Source organism: Nomascus leucogenys, chromosome 16, assembly GCF_006542625.1.
Source record: "Nomascus leucogenys isolate Asia chromosome 16, Asia_NLE_v1, whole genome shotgun sequence".
In the NCBI taxonomy this organism is placed as follows: domain Eukaryota; kingdom Metazoa; phylum Chordata; class Mammalia; order Primates; family Hylobatidae; genus Nomascus; species Nomascus leucogenys.
Window position 1 is genome coordinate 64642850 of NC_044396.1, and position 20143 is coordinate 64662992.

The window sequence follows — 20143 nt, forward strand, 5'->3', positions numbered from 1 at the left end:
CAAGAGAAAATAGAATCTGGAGCTCTTGGCTATCTTAGGAGTGATTTTCAAAATTGGTTGATGTTCAAGTTTCCACGTAGGTTGAAGGTAAAGGTGAATATTTAGAGGAAAAAATGAAAGATGATTGAATATGCAACCCTTTGAAAAAAGTATTTTAATTTAATAAAATTAAGTAGGTATTGTCCAATAGCCAGTATATCACTACACTGAGAAAAGGGCTGAGATGAATTATTTGTTTGGGTCTTCCTCTCACCTAAGTGTGTGAACTGGGATAATTTTAGCAAGTAAAAGTAATAAATTCCTAGGTTTAGTGGAAAAATAGAATAGTTTATATCTCAGTTGACTGAGATAAACTTTAACTAAATTTAGACAGGCTTCTTCCTGATTCAAGACCCTCCTTCCCACCTCCCTTTCCTAGAGCATTTACTTTAGAAAACTTGTTTTTGTTTTTTTTTCCTCTGTACCTTTGAAATGTAAATTTTCTCCCAGCCTCTTGCTAGTTTTATGACCCAGGAATGCCTTTTTCAATGACCTGGGAGCCATCCCTTTGAAGCACCCTTATTTTCCAGTCTCTCTGTGGGAGAGTGGGAACCTAACTTCAATAAGCTCCAATTATCAAACATAAATGATCTAATCACATTGGCCAACCTACCCCCTAACATGCTCCAGTACTTTTCTACTAGCTCACCCCAATGCTTAAAAACCTTCTCTCTCTTTCAAAGGAGTTGAGTTCAATTTTTCTTCTCCTTTGCAATAGTCTCAAATAGTCTTGCTTGCCTGTTTAACTCTGACGGAGAAATTTTTCTTTGACACACAGATGCTCCTCAACTTATGATAGAGTTTTAACTCATGATCATGACTTGATCAGAAACATGGACTAGGTAGCGGCAGAGCTGAGACTCAAATTCAAATTGTTAAATTCCTAGTTAAGAATTACTTCCACAATAGATTATTTTTCCAAAAGGAATGTTTATTTAAACATTTTATACTCTCTTTACCATTGGTTTAGTGAAGATAGAAATAGATGAAAAGTCAGGGGGGTAGAATATTTAGTCCAAAGGTTTTTAGTGTAATTTTGAGGCTCTAAACACCCCATTTTAAGGGCCTCTCCACTACTATTTATTATTCATTTTTTAATTAATTAAAGAAACATTTAGTTTCTGCTACTATGCCTAAGATACTGCGCTAGCTGCTGAAATTGAAAAAAAATTCTATATGACATTATATCTGCCTTCAAGAGATACACATTTTCTACAAGGAAGATTGATACAGTTAACATGAAACATGATAAGCACATGCTTGAGCTGGGTAAGTAGCCTTGAAATATAGGGCAGGGACAGGTACTGTCCCAGGGGCATTAGGAAAGAGTCTGGGTAGCAGATGTTATCAAAGAAGAGTTTAGATTAAAAAATGAATACAAGCAAAATAGGCTTAACAGAAAGGGGACAGAATAGGCAGAGGTAGGAAGTAAAAAACACTAATCTGCGTGGGGGAAAGTCAAGTGGTTCTTTGTTGCTACAGCTTACTATTAGTGGAGGCCTAAGGAGGAGCAGTTCACGGGGGCCTCTGGTTATATGCAGTAATTATTGCTTTCAAAGACTTTCAAACGTTAGTGGCCATCTGCTGAGCTTGTTAAAATGCAGATTCCTGTATTGTACTTCTAATAGTTGTAAGATGGGACCCAAAAATCTGCATAGTTGACAAGACCCCCACCTGATCCCTCAGGTCCTTTTATTGGTTAGGTATGTGGACCACACAGGAAATTTAAGGGATGTGGGTGTTCTGCGACTCCAAGACTCCCTTGGTTAATCTCTCAGTTTTCTGGGATGAGGAAGTTATTTGGATATTTTAGTGAAATACAGGTTGTTGCCTTTAATTCTCCTTTTTGTAGCAATGAAAACAACGAGATATATAAATTCAACATAGTTCATTTATCTAGTTTTATTTTTCTAAGGCCTGAAGAACATCTGTTATAAATAATGTGAGTTTGAGTGCTGGCTCAATTTTGTGTTACTTTAAGAAGAAAGGATACATTCAAAGAACCCACTGTGTTTTAAGACCTTGATGAAAGAATCAGAAGTGCCTCAGACTGCATTCAGATAAAATTCTCTTGAATAAAAAAGCTAAGGAGTGCTGGTACTCCACAGCAGGAGATGATCTTCCATCTGAGAAGTGGTACTTAGGTGCTCAGAAGGATGTTGGGGACCATGGGCTGAGCTAGGTTTTGATCACAGGGATTTTGCCATAGGTGAATTAAAGAGGTGAACATTGTAGCATTTGGTCTGATTAACAGCCCTTCTGTGGAGTTATGCTTGATAAAATCTAGATGCCAATTCAAGGACAATCAGACAATGAGAGTTCCATTTTGTTCCTTAAAAAAAAAAAAAAAAAAAACTTGCTTTATGGTTATAGGTGTGGTAAGTAATCACCAGCTCTCTCAAACCTCAGCACACTGCATCATGGTACAAAAAAAAATTACAAGGAACAAGTCAGGTATACATCTAGGATAAGAAGAGAAAGACAGAAACATGGTAATTAAGGAGCCAAAATAGAGTCCATTTCCATAACTACTTCTATCCCTCCCTGTACCCAGCTCCACAAAGATTAGAAGCAAAACCCTGCAGATGGCTATCAAATTATTCTATATTAATCCTTCAGGAGAGGTAGAATAACACCTAAATACTTAACTAAAGGAGGGGTTCATTTTTAGATATAAATATATATAAATGTGTGAATACATATCTGTTTATAAGAACCACAAATCAATTCTGATCTATGTATCAAATTGTTACTCTAATTGCTTCCTCAAAAGAACTCTCTCTAAAAAGAATGTAATGTCTGTGAATGAGAATGGCTTCCTTTCCTCTGAGACTAATTGAGATTCAAGAGAGAACCTCTTATCCTCAAAGGGAAAGTTCATCAGGCATGCAAGTCCAGTCTTGTTTTCAAACAGTTCTCCCGGGACTTCAGTCCCATCCTATTCACTCAAAGAATTCTCTTAGATATCCCATTAGGGAGTAGGAAGGAGCATAAGCCACAGCTATGCAGGGAGTTCTGTGCTGAGGGCAAGGGAGTTCTTGCTTGAGTAAGCATTTTATAGAACATTCTGAAGTTGGTGAAGCAAAAACAGAAGACTTTTTTTTTTTTTTTCTAATTACTGCCTTAAAACACACTGCCAAGTCTCCTTCTCTCCTCAAAGAGCATGTTAAGCAGAGCCTCTAGTTTTTTTTTTGTTTTGGTTTTTTTTTTTTTTTTTTTTTTTTGGAGACAGAGTTTTGCTCTTGTTGCCCAGGCTGGAGTGCAATGGCACAATCTCAGCTCACCGCAACCTCCACCTCCTAGGTTCAAGCGATTCTCCTGCCTCAGCCTCCGGAGTAGCTGGAATTACAGGCATGCACCACCATACCCAGCTAATTTTGTATTTTTTTTTTTTTAGTAGAGACAGGGTTTCTCCATGTTGGTCAGGCTGGTCTCGAACTCCTGACCTCAAGTGATCCGCCTGCCTCGGCCTCCCAAAGTGCTGGGATTACAGGCGTGAGCCACCGCACCTGTCCCAGAGCCTCTAGTTTTCTTATCACTTCTAGTATTTAAAAACTTGGCCCAGTTCAATTTAAAACTCATCTCATTCTCTCCATTCACTCACCCAAGGTGCCTCTGAGTAGTGGCCAGAGAGACTTGGAGGATAGGGAAGAGCATGCTAAAGGAATGCCAGCACTTTCAGATTCATTCCTCTACTTACTTCAGCACTTGGTGTAGAGAAGGTATTACCACTTATTTTATATCTTGTCCTCTTCCTTTTACCTTTAGATCCTGTTTCCTGTGGTGAGTTAGGGCTGGGATGAGGTGAAAGGTCACAGTCCTTTCCTGGAAGTTATTGCTTTCCTTGCAAACCTTTGTCTGGTCACTGGTGCTTCCCTTTTGTCAGGTATGGAACATGTTGATTCTCCCATGAGAACAAATGGGTTGTATGCAAAGGCCAAGAGAGAGGAGAATGGCTTCTCGCTGCACAAATTCCCTGATAAAAAAGAAGCTCAACCTTTTGTAGTTGCCTGTCTGCTCCCATCCCTGGTAGCACACCCTATAACTGTGTTGGATTGTCTTTTCCTGTGGCCAAGCCTGAGTAATTTCTTTGGTATTCATTTGATGCAAAGGAAACTTACATCATTGACTAACCAAACTGTTTAAACTAAACAGCTCTCCCTCTCTCCAACCTGTCAGCTTTTCACCAATTTCTTTTCTTTTGTTCAACAGGCATAGAAGGTAGATTAGCAAGTTCATTGTAAAAGCAAATATCCACCTGGGAATTCTCTTTCACACAAACATCTCCATTCTCTATGAGGGATTCTTCTTCAGCCCTTTCCCTCAATTTGGCTTAAAGATAAGAAGACTAGCACTTTCCTTCCTCTAAGAAGAATGAAAAACCAAACAACTTATAATTCAAACAGTTATAGATAGAGGGATGATAGAAACAGACAGATATACAAATTAGATAGATAAAGACATATAGATCTCCCTAGCTTTTGCTGCTTAACACATTGGAAGTGGGATGGCGGAGGTTATGATTGAGATAAAAGAATCAGCTAGAACCCACTTAAGCTCTGGAAGGGTGTCTTGTCCTTAAATTTTCATGAAGAGGAATATAGATAATTTTTTCTTCTTAACTAGATCTAAGTCGCCAAAGCTAAAGCAGCAGGAAAATTTAGTTCTCCACTTTGTTAGTCACACATTTATTCCTATGGTTTTCCTTGTCAGGAGGGCTGCAAATATAACAATGTCCAAAATCATTTCGAGTGTCCACAAGAAAGAGGCAACTTTGCCAGTCTTAACCCAGCGTCTTAGTTAAATCATCAGCTTTGAGGCAATAGCATTCATCAGACTCTTCCAATGTATTTCACTAAATGTAATCTCCTTTATCTATAAAGCAGACCCATGAATGTATTACATCTAATCATATTCAAGAACATGATCATGTAATCCAGAAGGCCAATATTCATTTCCATTTTTGTCAGGGAGATTGCTTTAGATCAAAGGGGGCACTGCTGACTACAGTGTAGGGGGCATGTGAGTCAGAGTGAGGTAAAAAGGACAAGAGAAGCAGAAAGCATATATGCATCAGAGCCTTCTGAGACTCAGAGGAGAAATAATTATGAGGAAACTGATGGTTGGGCATAGATGGACTGAACAACAAGCTATTTCTAATTTGAACTACAAATTTCAGTATCTGCATGGGATCTGGAAGGAAATGACAAGGTACTGCTTAGGGGAAAAAATCACAGGGACCAAGTCTCTTTAGAGAAGAATGGTATATCACTTTGGCAGCTGTGTTGAGAATAGAACTGAATAAAAGCAGAGACAGAAGCAGTGAGAGCAGTTAGGGGCTACGGATTAATTAAAACCAGAGACAAAGGTTGCTGGGACCAAGATGTCAGCAGTGGAGGTAGTAAGAAATACTTGGTTTTTGAATGGTTTCAAAGGAAGAGCTAGCCAGTTTTTCTGATGCATAACCTATGGTTATGACAGAAAGAAAGGAGTCAGGAAAGATTTGATAAAGACCGAAGAATTCTGGCCTGAATGACTGACATAATGGAGTTGCTATTAATAATGGAGAAAGTGAGTGACAATAGCAGGTTTAGAGTGACGTGGGGAGACAGATCAGTTTCGGACAGGGTAAGTTTGAGATGCCTATTAAACACTTAAGTGCAGATGTGGAGTAGGAAGTTGAACATGTAAGTCTACATTTCAGGGCAGAGAACCAGGCTAGTGATGTAAATTTGAGAGACAGCAGCATGTAGGTATTGTTTACAGTTAGAGACTGATTGAAAAATCACCAATGAAATGAATGAAATAGAGAGCAGAACATATCCAAAATGTAGCTCGGGGACATGCACTTAAACAGATCACAGAGAGGAGAAACCAGGAAGGAAGACTAAAATGAGCTTGAGTAGTATATTTAATAAAATAAAATTTAATAACATATATAATTTTTAGACTTGTCTTATTTTTCCATAAACAGTTAAATAATTGTATAACTTTAAATTATTGAGGAAAATTTGATTTTAAAACAAAAATGGTATGAATTTCAGATTCTATAACAAAATAATGAATACATTAATGCATCTTTCATTTTTGGTCTGCAATAATATCCTTTTCAACTTTCAATCTACATGAGTATAGTTCAGTAGCATTTTATTTTAAAGGCATTCACCAATGAATAATAAATCTTTATATTCAGGAACTGTTTCCTTCTGTGGCTGCAACAGAGGAGAATTAATTTATGTCTAACTGTCTTGCTTTTTAAAACAGAAAACTCTAGATGACTTAGCCCTCACTGCTTGACACTTAGAAAGATAACTTTCTTGTTTTATACTACATCTTATGGCCTGGTATCCCTTTCAAGTTCTTTTGGGATTCATTGACTGGCTTATTACTGGCAAATTCAGAAGCGGGCATTATAAAGTAGAAATGTAACTCAGAGAGTAGCTGAGAATATATGTCAAAAACTTGTGTCTCTCTTCTTGTTGTTTTCAAAATCAGTACATAATTTATTATAACAAGGTGAAGAATTTATTCACCAAGCTTCCAAGGAGATAGAACGTCAACCAAAAACCATTAGAATGGAATTAATGAATCTTTCCTGGGTGCAGAGTATAGTGGAGTGGATTTTCTGGTAACTTGAGGATTATGTGTGTGACAGAGGGACTGAATTCATGTGAACAAAGACGTGGGCCCTGGAAAGGAAAATAGAAAGGGAGAGAAGAAGAGCTTAGTGATGGGAGGACTGTGTGTGTGTAAGCAGGGGGGAAGACAGAAAGGGAAATAAATGATAATGATGATGGTGGTGATGACTTTTACAAGCTGTCTTGAATGGTGGGTGAGAAGGGGGAAAAGATGGCCTAGAAAGGTATTTGAGAAGGCTTCTGTTTACTTCATTGTATAAAATACTTGCATCCTAACTCAAAAAAAAATCAAAGTAAAAATCTGTTATTTATCAATGCTTCTTAAATAACTTTGGTCTAGTTCTTGAGTCTGACTGAAATGAAATCATACTAGATAATTGAGCCACATTAGGAGCTCAATTATTAGCAAAATTGTACTGTCTCATGGTAAAAATAGGATAAGACATGAGCAGAATATCAATGCAAAGCCAAAAGGATATTGCAGAGAGTACTTTGAATTTGAAAGGATCATTTGGGGGAGAATGCACAATTCAAGATATGATGTTCCAGCTAGACTCTAGGTGCTAGAGGATTGGACTTAAACAGTGTTACACAATTTCACAACAAAAAAGAGTAACTCAAGAAACTTTCTCCTGAAATAACTACTTTGCAAAATGATTCTTAAGGCCCTAAAGGATACCCAATTTCTTGAGACATTGGTGTGCTTTCTTAGAAGGAATAGAGGTTGCTGTCCAATATATGATTTCTGAACTGCTTCACTGGCCTAGCACAATGGATTGATTGTGATTCTTTTCTAATGTCCATGAAGGTATTGTATAAGCTAATGGAAACATTGCTCTCAGTTGTCAATAATATAGTTTTTTGTATTATTTATATTGTTTTTAAGCAGATATTTACCTATAACTATGACTGTATAAAAAGTGGGAAAACACACCTTTCCCTTGTGAGGGTAGCCTTCTTCCTTTCGCCCATCTAATTCATTTCTGTTACTTCCTTGCTCCTGTAAGCATTTGAGATTATGATTCCCGATCTGTGGCATTGGGCACTAGGTGCTATCTGTAGACTCAGATTCACCAAAACTACCATCCAGTCTAGCGGCAGTTGGCTTCACCAACCTAGATGACATAAATACCTAGATGAAGTTGAGTTGAGTAAAAATTTTGGAAAGACATTTTCTGCCTGTGTGTTAAACTCACAGAACAAGTTAAAAGCAAGACATCCACTAGGAAGAAGTATTAAAAGATTGGAGACAAAAGTACCTGCAACAAGATGATGGCAGAATTACCTATAGCTAATTTACCAAATAATCACAGACACTCTCCTTTACAAACGTATCTCAAGAATCTGGTAAAGCAAATCAGAGCTGAGAAAAATAAGTTAATTATGGCTATATTTAAGAAAGAAAGCCAAGTAATGATGCTCAGATCATTTGAGGTAGAAACAATGACGCAGATACCTTTTGGCAGACAATGAAGCAGGCAGACAGTCTCAAGCCCTTGGAGATGGCCCCTGGATGGGCAGATTTAGGTGGGGAGAGATAAGTGGGTTTCCCAAATCCCAATAAGAAAATCCCTTTGATGAGTAAAATATTACTCTTAAAGTTTGCCTTCTGTATAGCAGTACTGTTCACAAGGAAAATTCCAGTGACGAGAAATTCTGTGGGATTTTACTGGTTGATTACAGGATTCTGGAATTTTGGAGGTCAAGGATGGTTCCAGTTTGCATTGCCTGGTACAGTAAAGGAAATTCAGTTGCCCGATGTTCCTTTGAAAAAAAGAATTAAGTGAAAGTACTATCTTAGCTAGGTGCAGTGGCTCATGCCTGTAATCCCAGCTCTTTAGAAGGCTGAGGCAGGTGGATCTTCTGAGGTTGGGAGTTCAAGACCAATCCTGGCCAACATGGTGAAACCCCAACTCTACTAAAAACATAAAAATTAGCTGAGCATGGTGGTGCACATCTGTAATCCCAGCTACTCAGGAAGCTGAGGCAGGAGGATTGCTTGAACCTGAGAGGTGGAGGTTGGCAGTGAGCCAAAATCGTTCCACTGTACTACAGCCTGGGAGACAGAGTGAGACTCAATCTCAAAAAAAGAAAAAAAAAATGGAATGTGTTACTCATATTTCAGGAGACGCATATACACATGCTTAAGTGGAGAAATAAAATTGAAATGCTATTACATTGTGTCTCATTTCCAAATTTCCTTGCACTTAGGCTGGCAGAAAGAACTTTGAAGGTTATGATACAGATGAGCTGGACCATGTCCTCAGAGGCCCCTGAAATTCCGATAATACTACAAGAAAGAAAAAGGTAGATTTAGGGTATGAAAAAAAGGAATTCCAAGAAGGAAGATTCTTGTGAGAAAACTGTACTTCAAGAGGGCTGAACGTAGTGAGGAGGCTCACAAGATATCCAAAAAGGGCCTAGACTGTGCAGAATAGTAAAATTAAGGAACGTGAGGGAAGCTGTGTTGTGAAGGGAGGACAGCAGTTTAAGCAGCTGCTGTGAGTGGGACACTGATGAAGACAGAGGAAGAGGATTTTTAGAAAGCTTTCTGTGTGACACATTGTGAAAATCCCTGGGTCAGCTCATTAAAGGAGATCTACAACAATCATCTACACAGTTCTTCAGGGCTTTAGGCTGTTTCTTCGAAGAAGATACCATGAAGAGACTGGCCCTAGGTAGAGCCAGATACATTCAGGCTACTGTCTCAGTGTCAGTGAAGGAGTCATTGGCTGCCATAAAAACAAGTTAAGATGACAGTTTGTGGAATTCAGTGTGACATAACTACAGTGCTGATTACAGTAACATATTTTGCTTTCCATTAGCAGAACTGAAAGCTCATAAGGCCTTAAAAGGCAACTAATCTTTCTTCTTTATGGTGATAATTGAATCAACCCATTCTTGACAAATGAGTTCAAATTTTCAGAAAGCCCCACTCTATCCTTAGTTAATGCATCAGTGTTGAACTTCAGGTCAGCGAATAAAATGTATAACCAAATTATGTTAAACAATTGTATTTAAGTTATCTGAAATGCGGGATCATAAAACTGCAACACATTATGATATTTCTCCCTTTTGGTCTGACAATCGTTATTCAAGGACTATGGCATGTGAAAGTTTCTTTAACTATTCTCAAAGATTTCCCAAAGTTTTAGGGACTGATTGTTTCCTCAGTTTGAGAACTGATTGACATTGGTGGATCACAAATTTGCCAATATGCCTAAACTTTTAGACACTTACGATAGAGAGGAGTTGGGTATGGTGGTAATCTTTAAGTGAATTGAAGTTCTGAGTTTTCGAACAAAAACATTTTATACTGACTTCCATTGTTCTGTAAGTTCTGATTAAAACAAAATGTTCTACCTTCTAATTTTAATACACAACAATCCATATACATACATAACTTTTAACAATGAATTTGATTTTGAAGAAAATAAAATAGAAGTAGAAATTTAGTTGTATTAACCAGAAAATACAAACATGCACATTTAAAAAGTTATTCTATTTGAAATGTTTAATACGAAGATAATTTAAAAGTTTCAGCGAAAATGTTAAGCATGTTAACAGTTGTTAACATTTGTAAATGTTGGAGGCTGTGATAGTGCCCCAAAGATGAACTATAATAAATAATAAGAAAAATTTTATCTGTAAAAATATAGACTGTCTAGAGAAAAAAGGAGACAGGAGGAGTAGCCTCCCAACCATAGTTCTCTATGTAAGTGAGAGTGGCTCTGGAAGTTTCAGGAATGGTGGGGGGATGGGGAAGTTTTTTTTTTATCTTTTTAATTTAGGAAAAATAAAAATAAGCTGAGGCATCAGCTGGTCTCAGGCTTTAATTGTTAGTACCTAAGTAGAATTTAGGCAAAACTAAAGGAAATCAATATAAACCTTAATTAGAGGCTAAGAAATCAAACCCACCTGAGTTATAGAGTTGACAGCAGTCTGCTTTGTTGGGTGGAAACGCTCAGAGGTGGTTTGGGATAGTAACCTGACAAGGGCCGCCCTAAGATTGCTTCTGGCCCACTCCAGTTCTGCCTTCCTTGACTCCAACCTTATCCTTAGTGATGTTTCCACCTTGCTATTGGGTCCACAAACAGGCAGGTGGGCCAACTGTGTGTCGTTTCACTCACACATAGAGAAAAACAATTCTTGTCCATCGGAAACTTCATAAGGGTTCTCTTTGGGATGTGTGGAGGGCTTATTGGCCTTTGCCGAGTTAGAGTTCTGAATATTTTACCTTACTTAATTTTAAAAGTTAAATACCATTTGTTTTTCACAGATAGTAGAAAATCTCCCTGAAATTCCTCTAAATAAGTAGTGATTCATTAAATTATTGATTGATATTACTAATTACTTTTACCTCCACCATGAAGCTAGGCACCAAGCAACCCCAAAACCAATACCCAAGTTAGGCAAATGAGGATCCAACATAATTCAGAAATTACCTAGAAGTGGTCTCTGTATGTGTCGACTGAGATTTAAAACAAATTTCAGTGCAGGGGAGGGTGAGGCTCAGATAATGTCATTTCCTAGCTGCAATGGCTCCTGTTTAGCCACAGGGTAACTTTGGAGCTACTTAGCATTATTTAAAAAGGGTCTAATGCGCTGGACTTCTCTAGTCATTCATCAGACCCAACTCACTGTGTCCTCCCCTGCAGTCACACTGAACTGGCTCTATTCCTTTTGCCTGAAACACACTTTTCTCCCATTTCCTACTATTCCTTCAAATACTAATGTGTGGCCGCAGGGCGCGGTGGCTCATGCCTGTAATTTCAGCACTTTGGGAGGCCGAGGCAGGCGGATGACCTGAGGTCAGGAGTTTAAGACCAGCCTGGCCAACATGGTGAAATCCAGTTTCTACTAAGAATACAAAAAAATTAGACTGGCATGGTGATGTGCACCTATAGTCCCAGCTACTCAGGATGCTGAGGCACAAGAATCTCTTGAACCCGGGCAGCGGAGGTTGCAGTGAGCAGAGATGGTGCCACTGCTCTCCAGCCTGGGCGACAAAAGCAAAACTCCATCTCAAATCAAACAAACAAACAAAAATGCTAATGTAGATTTTTCTTACTGGTTCCCCAAGGCCGGATCAAAAACTATGTTAAAAGAATGAATGGGCTCCGGCAAAAAAAATGGTGGAAAAATGAAGTATTACTATCCATATTATCCATTTTCCCTTTTTACTTTAGTCCATTATTGTTGTAGCTCCACTATGTTTTTAAAATACCATCATAGTCGTAATTATTGACAGAGTAGCCCCTGCTGAACCCACACTATTTGAAGTTTGAAAAAGAACACTAAAGTCATCTAGTTCTGCCCCCCTGATACTACTAATGAGAAAGCAGTTAGTAGTAAAAAGAAGGAAAGCATTAATTGAAGGGGCCACTAGGAAAACATAATTACATGGTCTGGGATTACTTCATTATGAGATATTATGAAAATGTTCAATCCAATGAAAGTCATCAATATATAGGTAATGCTTCAATTAAATTTGTTGTACTCTGGAAAATTACATATTAAATATTCTCAATTTATCAGCTAGTCAGTTTGGAGACAGGTAAGAGGAAAAACTTGGAAAATAAGAAAAAGAAACTGCTTTTAAAATAATCAATTATTATATGACAATCTACTAAAGGTGTTATACAGTTATAGTTCATCTATTTCTTAGTAAAAGTTCATTTGTATATTTTTTTCCTTTTTCTTTTTTTTTTTAAGACAGAGTCTTGCTCTATCACCAGGCTGGAGTGCAGTGGCACGATCTCGGCTCACTGCAACCTTTGCCTCCCAGGTTCAAGCGATTCCCCTGCCTCAGCCTCCTGAGTAGCTGGGACTACAGGCATGTGCCACCACACCCGGCTAATTTTATTATTATTATTATTATTATTATTTATTTTAGTAGAGATGAGGTTTCATCATGTTGGCCAGAATGGTCTCAATCTCCTGATCTCATGATCCGCCCACCTTGGCCTCCTAAAGTGCTGGGATTACAGGCATGAGCCACTGTGCCCAGCCCATTTATATCTTATAATAAAATAGATATGTATTATTAGATACTATAGTGGAAAGAGAAATTAAAATTTAGAATATTAATTCCTTCTGTGACAAATCTGAATAAAGGCCCCTCATTTCAGTAGATTCTAAATTTATATACTATATAATTGATGTTTTATTTTTAATTGTGATCATCTTTCCTTCTTACCAACATAATTTGAGATTTTATATGAGTGTATATATACAAAAATAGTCCAAGAGCAGTGGCTCATGCCTGTAATCCCAGCACTTTGGGAGGCCGAGGCAGACAGATCACTTGATATCAAGAGTTTGAGACCAGCCTGGCCAACATGGAAAAACTGTGTCTCTACTAAAAACACAAAAAATTAGCTGGGCACGGTGGCATCACCTGTAATCCCAGCTACTAGGGAGGCTGAGGTAGGAGAATTGTTGGAACCTGGGAGGCAGAGGTTGCAGTGAGTTGAGACTGCACCATTGCACTCCAGTCTGGGCAACAGAGTGAGAATCGGTTTAAAAATAGTAATAATTCCAAAGATCATACACATATCTCTCACACACACACACACACACACACACACACACATATATGCCCTGAACCTTGTTGACTATATTTAATTGGAAAAATAAAAACTGAAAAAAATTAGCAAATGATGCCTTCAGAAATCATATATTTTAAATAAATGGCTGTTTTAGCTTAAATGTATTTATTATAATTGATCATTATTAACACATTTTTGAAAATTAGTGTGTACCATGAATAGCTAACATACCAAGAAAAAAAATGAATGGAAACTATAAAGTGTATTAAACTATAACTAGGAAGTATGCTAAAGAGAGTTTACACATGTGACCAATATTTACCATTCATTAATCTTTATCTTTTAATAAGAGCTTTTTTTAAAAGGAAGCTTCTAAAAGGTTTCTAAAAATTTATTTCAACATGAAAAATTATAAGTGTAATTTCCTTAACAAGATATGTTTAATATAGAATATCAAGAAATGTTTTAAGATAATGCTTATGACAGTCCTGGTAGGATAATGTGTTTCCTGTTGTGGTTTCTTGTACATAATGATGATGAGGTTATATTTCTCACTCACTACTACACTTACCTCCACATTTTGGAATTGGTCCACTCCACATTACTTTTCCATCCATAAGAATACATGTAATTGTTTCTGTTCCCTGGGTTTTAATAAATCCTTCTTCACAAATAACTGAAATTGAACTTCCTAATTGAAAGTTGTCCCCAAACCGCCGTGCATTGATTGGTATTCCAGGATCAGGGCATTCATTATGTCCAAATGCTTTAGAATAATATGCAAAGAAAAATACGCAAACAAACAACATTAGCCAGAGAGAGAGCCTTCTATATTTTGGGAAAGAGAGAGAGAGAGAGAGATGTTTTAAAAGGTTGTGTTTATTTCTACATGTGTTTTTATTTATTTACTTTAAATTTGGAGGTTCTCCTCTGACCCTACCTGTTTGCCTGTGATGTGCAATAAATGTGAATGTTTTAAAATGTGAATTACACTCTAAAATTATGAAATTTCAAAACAGAATTATTTCTGCTTATTTCTGGAGACCATGAGACTAGCTAAGATTATGCAAATATTTTCAGTATAAGCTGGTCAGAATTTCAATTAATTAAAATGCAAAGCAATTGACTATATTCCTTTGGAAACTTTTCTTTATTTTTCTCTATTTCCAACTGGAAATAGAGAGAGTGAGTCTCACTGTGAGAATTAAAGTGAAATGTCTCAATCTAGTATGAAACTGTTACAACTTTTTAAATAATTTTCCATGACATTTATTTTCTGCCATCTGTGAAAAAGAGAGTTAATTCCTTTGCAATTATCATGTTCTAAGCACTGCGATATGTTATTATCTCATTTAATATTTAGAATAGCTGATGAGGAAAGTATTGCCACCTATTCAAAAGAGTAATGTTAGACTCAGGAAAAGTTAAGTAATTTGCCTAATGTCATAGAAATAGGGCTTGATAGGATTGAAATGTATCCCCTGGACCGGCTTTTAATTTCTTCTCAACATCCTATTGTATCTTGGATTATTTGTCTCATGTCTCTCAGGAGAACAGGAGTTCTTGAGCTCAGGGCCACTATCTTATTCTACCTTGTTTCTCTCACAGTTTATATTTAGCCAAGTTACAGCAAATAGCAGGAGTATAATAAAAATGTGTTTATTTGAATTTTTCATAGATTATAGATTACATAAACAATCCAAATTTTTCTCTGTATTCATCTGAGTGACCAATTGTGTATTATAAAATTTTAATGTATTACAATATAAATGAAAGAATATTTAAAGTAGTAAAGTCTACATGTGTAAAATATATTTTATGAGATGCTTATAACTTATTATTATATTCATACTGCATTAGTACATGCAGTTATTTTAAATTTTCTCATTAATCATCACTTTGATGCTGGTTATAAATTGTATAATTTTACTATCTGTTCTCCTTATTTTAAATGAAACAGTGCAAAAGAATATTAAGGTACGTTTTAGAATACATAAAATATGTTTTATATGTATACATATTTCTAATTATTATTTTATTTTGTAATTTTAAAAACTCAATTTTGATTAAGCAGTGTAACTCTAATATAGAGTACCTGGTAGATATTTTTTCAGAAAAAACGAATCTCATTAGTAAGCATTAAACAAAATAATTTGCACATTATCAATAAAATTATTTACTATAGAACAGAACCAGGAAAAGGGAGACCTATTTCCGTAATACCCTGAAAAACTATCAACATTAAAGTTAAAAATATTATGCATTTAAGACAAAATAAAAATTGTAGATAGATAGATGCATATACATGTCTATCTTTAGACATGTACATGAAATATTTTTTAAAAATTCTCAAACCAGTCATTTTATACAAGTTTCTATGACACATGTCACCACTAATTTAACTTTAATAATATGCAATTACATGTTTAAAATTTACAGCGACACTATTCACCACTAGTATCACTTTGAAAATACAACTATACTTTGTTACTACCTGCCAAAGCTTAACATTGAATAGGTGAGGGTGGGAGTGAAGTGTGAAATTCTTTTTATAAAGCAACAGAAAGAGCTGGAAACTAAATCCTTTTATTATGTGACACTTAAATATTAACTCATCCAATTGGTCAATATTTGACACAGGGTAAAAGCTTCAAGGAAAAGCAATAAAATTACTAGTATTCTATGGCTTCAGGTATAATATTTGCAAACAGAAACATTAGTATGTAAGTGTTATTAATCCACTAAGATTTTTTTCTTTTTTACGTGATTCATCTTTTTTCTATAATTATAAACATTTTTGCAGATAAATAATATTCAACATCTCACACAACAACATAAGATGTCAAGATAATTGTTCAAAAACCAACTAAACAATAATGGCTAATGTTTATTAAGGTTTTGCTAAGTAATATGTACTCTGTGCTAAATTATTCACATACATCATCTAATTTATTCTTTATAGCAATCCATTGTGGTTTTACTAATGTGAGTACTATGGCTCAGTTATAAAACCTAAAACAAAGCTAAGATCCAAAGTTAATTATTTGCTTTTCTATGATGCTACTGTAGCCATGTGATTTTTTCTTTGGAATTTTAATTCTATGCCATGATTGGTTGTTTAATATCTATTGGTGCAAGAATATCTTTAAGGGAAGCTCTATTTCTCTTTTATGTTGCACACAAATAACAAAGTATGTGATCTATAATAGGTTTGAGTTTATGCTAAGATATAAATATGTTGGCTGATATAACAATTATAAATATATTGGCTTATATAATAACAATATTTGAAACATATTTCCTTGATATTGGGCCTCTCAAAAAAGGAAATGTATTAATAATAATAGGGAGTAAAATGTGATTGGAAATGAAGGAGGAAATGACCATCCTTGGCTCAATGAGATTTACAACTTTTACAAATTTTATTAACTAGGAAACAAGAGAACCAATGTACGTGATCATTTTTCAACTCAAATTTATAGAAATATATTATATGGGAAAAAACCAGAAACAGAAACTTACTGTTGTAAGTGATGTTAAAGCCACGTCCTGACATTGAGTGGTCAGCCTGAAATTCCAATCGCAGTATGTGACTATTACTAGTAAGATGGGAAGGCACCTCAGCCCCAGTAAATGTTCCAAGAATTGGGGAATCTGGAGAGTCACCATCTTTAACAGCAAGGAAATCAAACTGGGATTCCAAGTCAAAGTCATTGAAAGAAAGATGTATCCGGCTCCCTGGATCAGAGATTATCGTCCAGATGCAATTTAAATTATTTCCATACCCTTCTGGGTAATCAGGAGAAAGAACTGTTCCCATTGGTGCAGTAAAGTTAGACAGGCAGGGAACTGGTGAAATAGGAAGATTATGAAATACAATAAATATTCAAAAGTAATATTTCACCTTATTTTGTCATATTCTACAATTATGATAATCAATTCGCAGTATAAGATAATATTAAATTATGTAAATTATAAAACAGAACAAAAAGGTTACCATTTTTACATATTGAAAAAGGCAACTAGTACTTTGGGTAAACTTAAGGCTCTACCCTTAAATAATGCACAAAAATATAACTGGAATAATAGCAATTTTTTGACACATATCTTGTTTATGTTAGACTGTGTAAAGTGTTCATTTCAGTGTTTAAAAAGTGAAAAAATATACAGAAGTTCCTATAGAAAGCAATAAGATTCTTGAAATGATTGAAGACAAAAAATATTATGTGGATATTAACAGAACAAGAATCCGGTAGCTCAGAAAACACTCAGGGTGGTGGTTATCAATGTGTGAGTTCCATTTCTATGGTGGCAATGGATGCTCCGATAGTTTACTACACAAATAAGGAGATAAATTAACTTCTATAACAGCCATTAGTGGCTAAAACCTTAAGAACAGCTAAATGAGAGCTCTTGCATCACACTAAAATGAAGTCTTTCTCCTCCAGTTTAACTTTTAAAAACATCTGATTTGAAAGTTCACATAGAACATTTAGAAAGCAGAGGAAAAATAAAGAAACAGAAAAGAAAATGACATACTACCGAAAGGAAATCAAAGTTTAAGTATTGATATATTATCTTCCAAAGTTTTCATTACATTTTTTTTTTTTTTTTTTCTGAGACGGAGTCTCATTTTGTTGCCCAGGCTGGAGTGCAGTGGCACCATCTAGGCTCACTGCAACCTCCACCTCCCGGGTTCAAGCTATTCTCCCACCTCAGCTTCCGGAGTAGCTGGGAATACAGGCACGCCCACTATGCCCAGCTAATTTTTTATTTTTAGTAGAGATGGGGTTTTGCCATATTGGTCAGGTTGATCTCGAACGCCTGACCTCAAGTGATCCACCTGCCTCGGCCTCCCAAAGTAATGGGATTACAGGCGTGAGCTACCATGCCTGGCCTTTTATTACATATTTTTTAAAAAATTGAATTCCCTACATTTTGTACTAAATTATGTTTTCCTTATATTTAATATGTGAGTTTTTCAAGTTGAGTTTTTAAGCAAAATTTATACTTATTAGTTAAAACTCTCACTCCATTAATTTATATGGATATATAAACATTAATCGAACTGTTCTTCTAGTGTTTGACATTTAAAATTGTATTTTAAAATTTTTGCAATATAAATAACACTGACTCTACTCTTGAAGAAAACTTTTTTTGTTCATTATTTCCTTGGTACACATTTTCAAAAAAAGCACTTAGTATGACAAAGGATATGAATTTAAGCCTCAAAACATTTTGCTAAATTTCTGATTTAAAAAGTTATTTTGACGTTATTGAAAAATAACAGAAATATCGGAGAATACAACACCCGTATCAGTATAAAATATTGTGATTATTTTCCTTTTCCTCTATTGATAAGAAAAGTGGTAACTCATTGTCTTAACTCGCATTTCTACTAGAGAAGTTGAAGATTTCTTACTTTTGTTAGACATTTTTATTTTCTTTTAAAAAATTATCTGCTCATAAACTAATCATTTAAGATTATGATCTCTTAGTTTAGAATATGCATAAACTTTCTCATTATTTTGTTATTTTAGTATTTTGGCATAAATTGTTTTAATTTGAATATTAAAATAATTGTTTGCATTTCTTACAATCTTTAGCGTCGTATGTTTTATTAACATTCAGACATTACACCAATATCTATTTCTCTATCTACACAAATATAAAACCATAGGTATAGCTGCATCTACCAACAGATATATCTCTCTTTATAACTTTTAACATTTTATCATTCAAAAATATTTTGTACTTTGAATCTATTTTCTGCATAATTTTATGAGTTGAACTAAAGCTTGCAAACTGACAGTCATTGGATTGAATTCAGATTGCAGACGTGTTTGGCTTCATTTTTTTTTCTTCTGCCCCCATACAAATTTGAAATCACATTGAAAAATCATCATATTTCATATTTAAGGGAAAAACATCTTTTATTCTATCTTATCTTGAAAAGTTAAGGCACCCTAGTTTCCTACCACTTCCAAAATGGGTGCACACATACTTACTCCTATTCCCTCTTCACACTCTTTCCTGCCTGCATCCTGGAATGATTTGATCCTATAACTCCTGATCTAAATTAAGGGTCGGAAATCTTTTTCTGAAAAGGAGTAGGTAATAAATGCTTTGGCTTTGCAAACCATACGATCTCCTTTGCAACTATTTAATTCTGCAATTGTAGCTGGAAGGCAGCCATGCACAATCAGTAAATAAAAGTGTTTGGTTATGTTCCAATAAAACTGTACTTAAAAATACACGGAAAGAAGGATGGATTTGGCCCACAATCTGTTTGCCATCTCCTGATCTAAATGATCTCCACTTGGAGCAAGAGCTAACCAAAGACACACTTTAATGGCCCTTATCAGATAGATAGATGCTTATATCATACTTTAAATTCTTAATTGTATAAGATGAGGTTTTTATGTAACTTGCCTTTACAATTTGTTAGTACCACACTCATAACTTAATACGATACTTTAGCACCCACAGAAGCACTTTGCTTTTACAAAATTCTTGTATCTACTCCTGCCTGTTTTTTACTTAGCTATATGTCAATACAGTACATCAGGTTCCCAGAAAAACTATGTTAGAATTTTGACTAAAATTGCAAAGCAATTTCTGTATAACTTATATATTTGATATATTGATTTATCATTCAGGAACATGGCTTCTATCTGTATTTCATTCTCATAAAATTTTATTTTCTTGTAAAGTTTTATAATTTTTTGTATGAGTATTTGAAATATGTGAGGATTATTTATATGTATTTTATAATTGTATTTTCCGAATGTATTCTCTTTTAAATGTATTTCCAAGTTAGTTATTACTGGTATATAAAACATTATTAATCGCTACATTTTTATCATATATCAGGATATTAGACTTAATTTTAAAATAGTAAAAAATGTTTTCTAG

General features: G+C 35.3%; 1 protein-coding gene across 2 annotated transcripts in view; it reads right to left on the minus strand.

The window, feature by feature from the left end:
* The window catches only part of CSMD3 (CUB and Sushi multiple domains 3), a 1213340-nt gene that overhangs the window by 448950 nt on the left and 744247 nt on the right, over positions 1-20143 (minus strand). For both annotated transcript variants that reach the window (XM_030795533.1, XM_003256134.3), the window contains 2 exons: positions 16751-17077; positions 13800-13994 (listed from right to left, as the gene is read on the minus strand). In XM_030795533.1, the coding sequence (XP_030651393.1) occupies positions 13800-13994; positions 16751-17077 (522 nt within the window). The remainder of the gene's footprint in view (positions 1-13799; positions 13995-16750; positions 17078-20143) is intronic.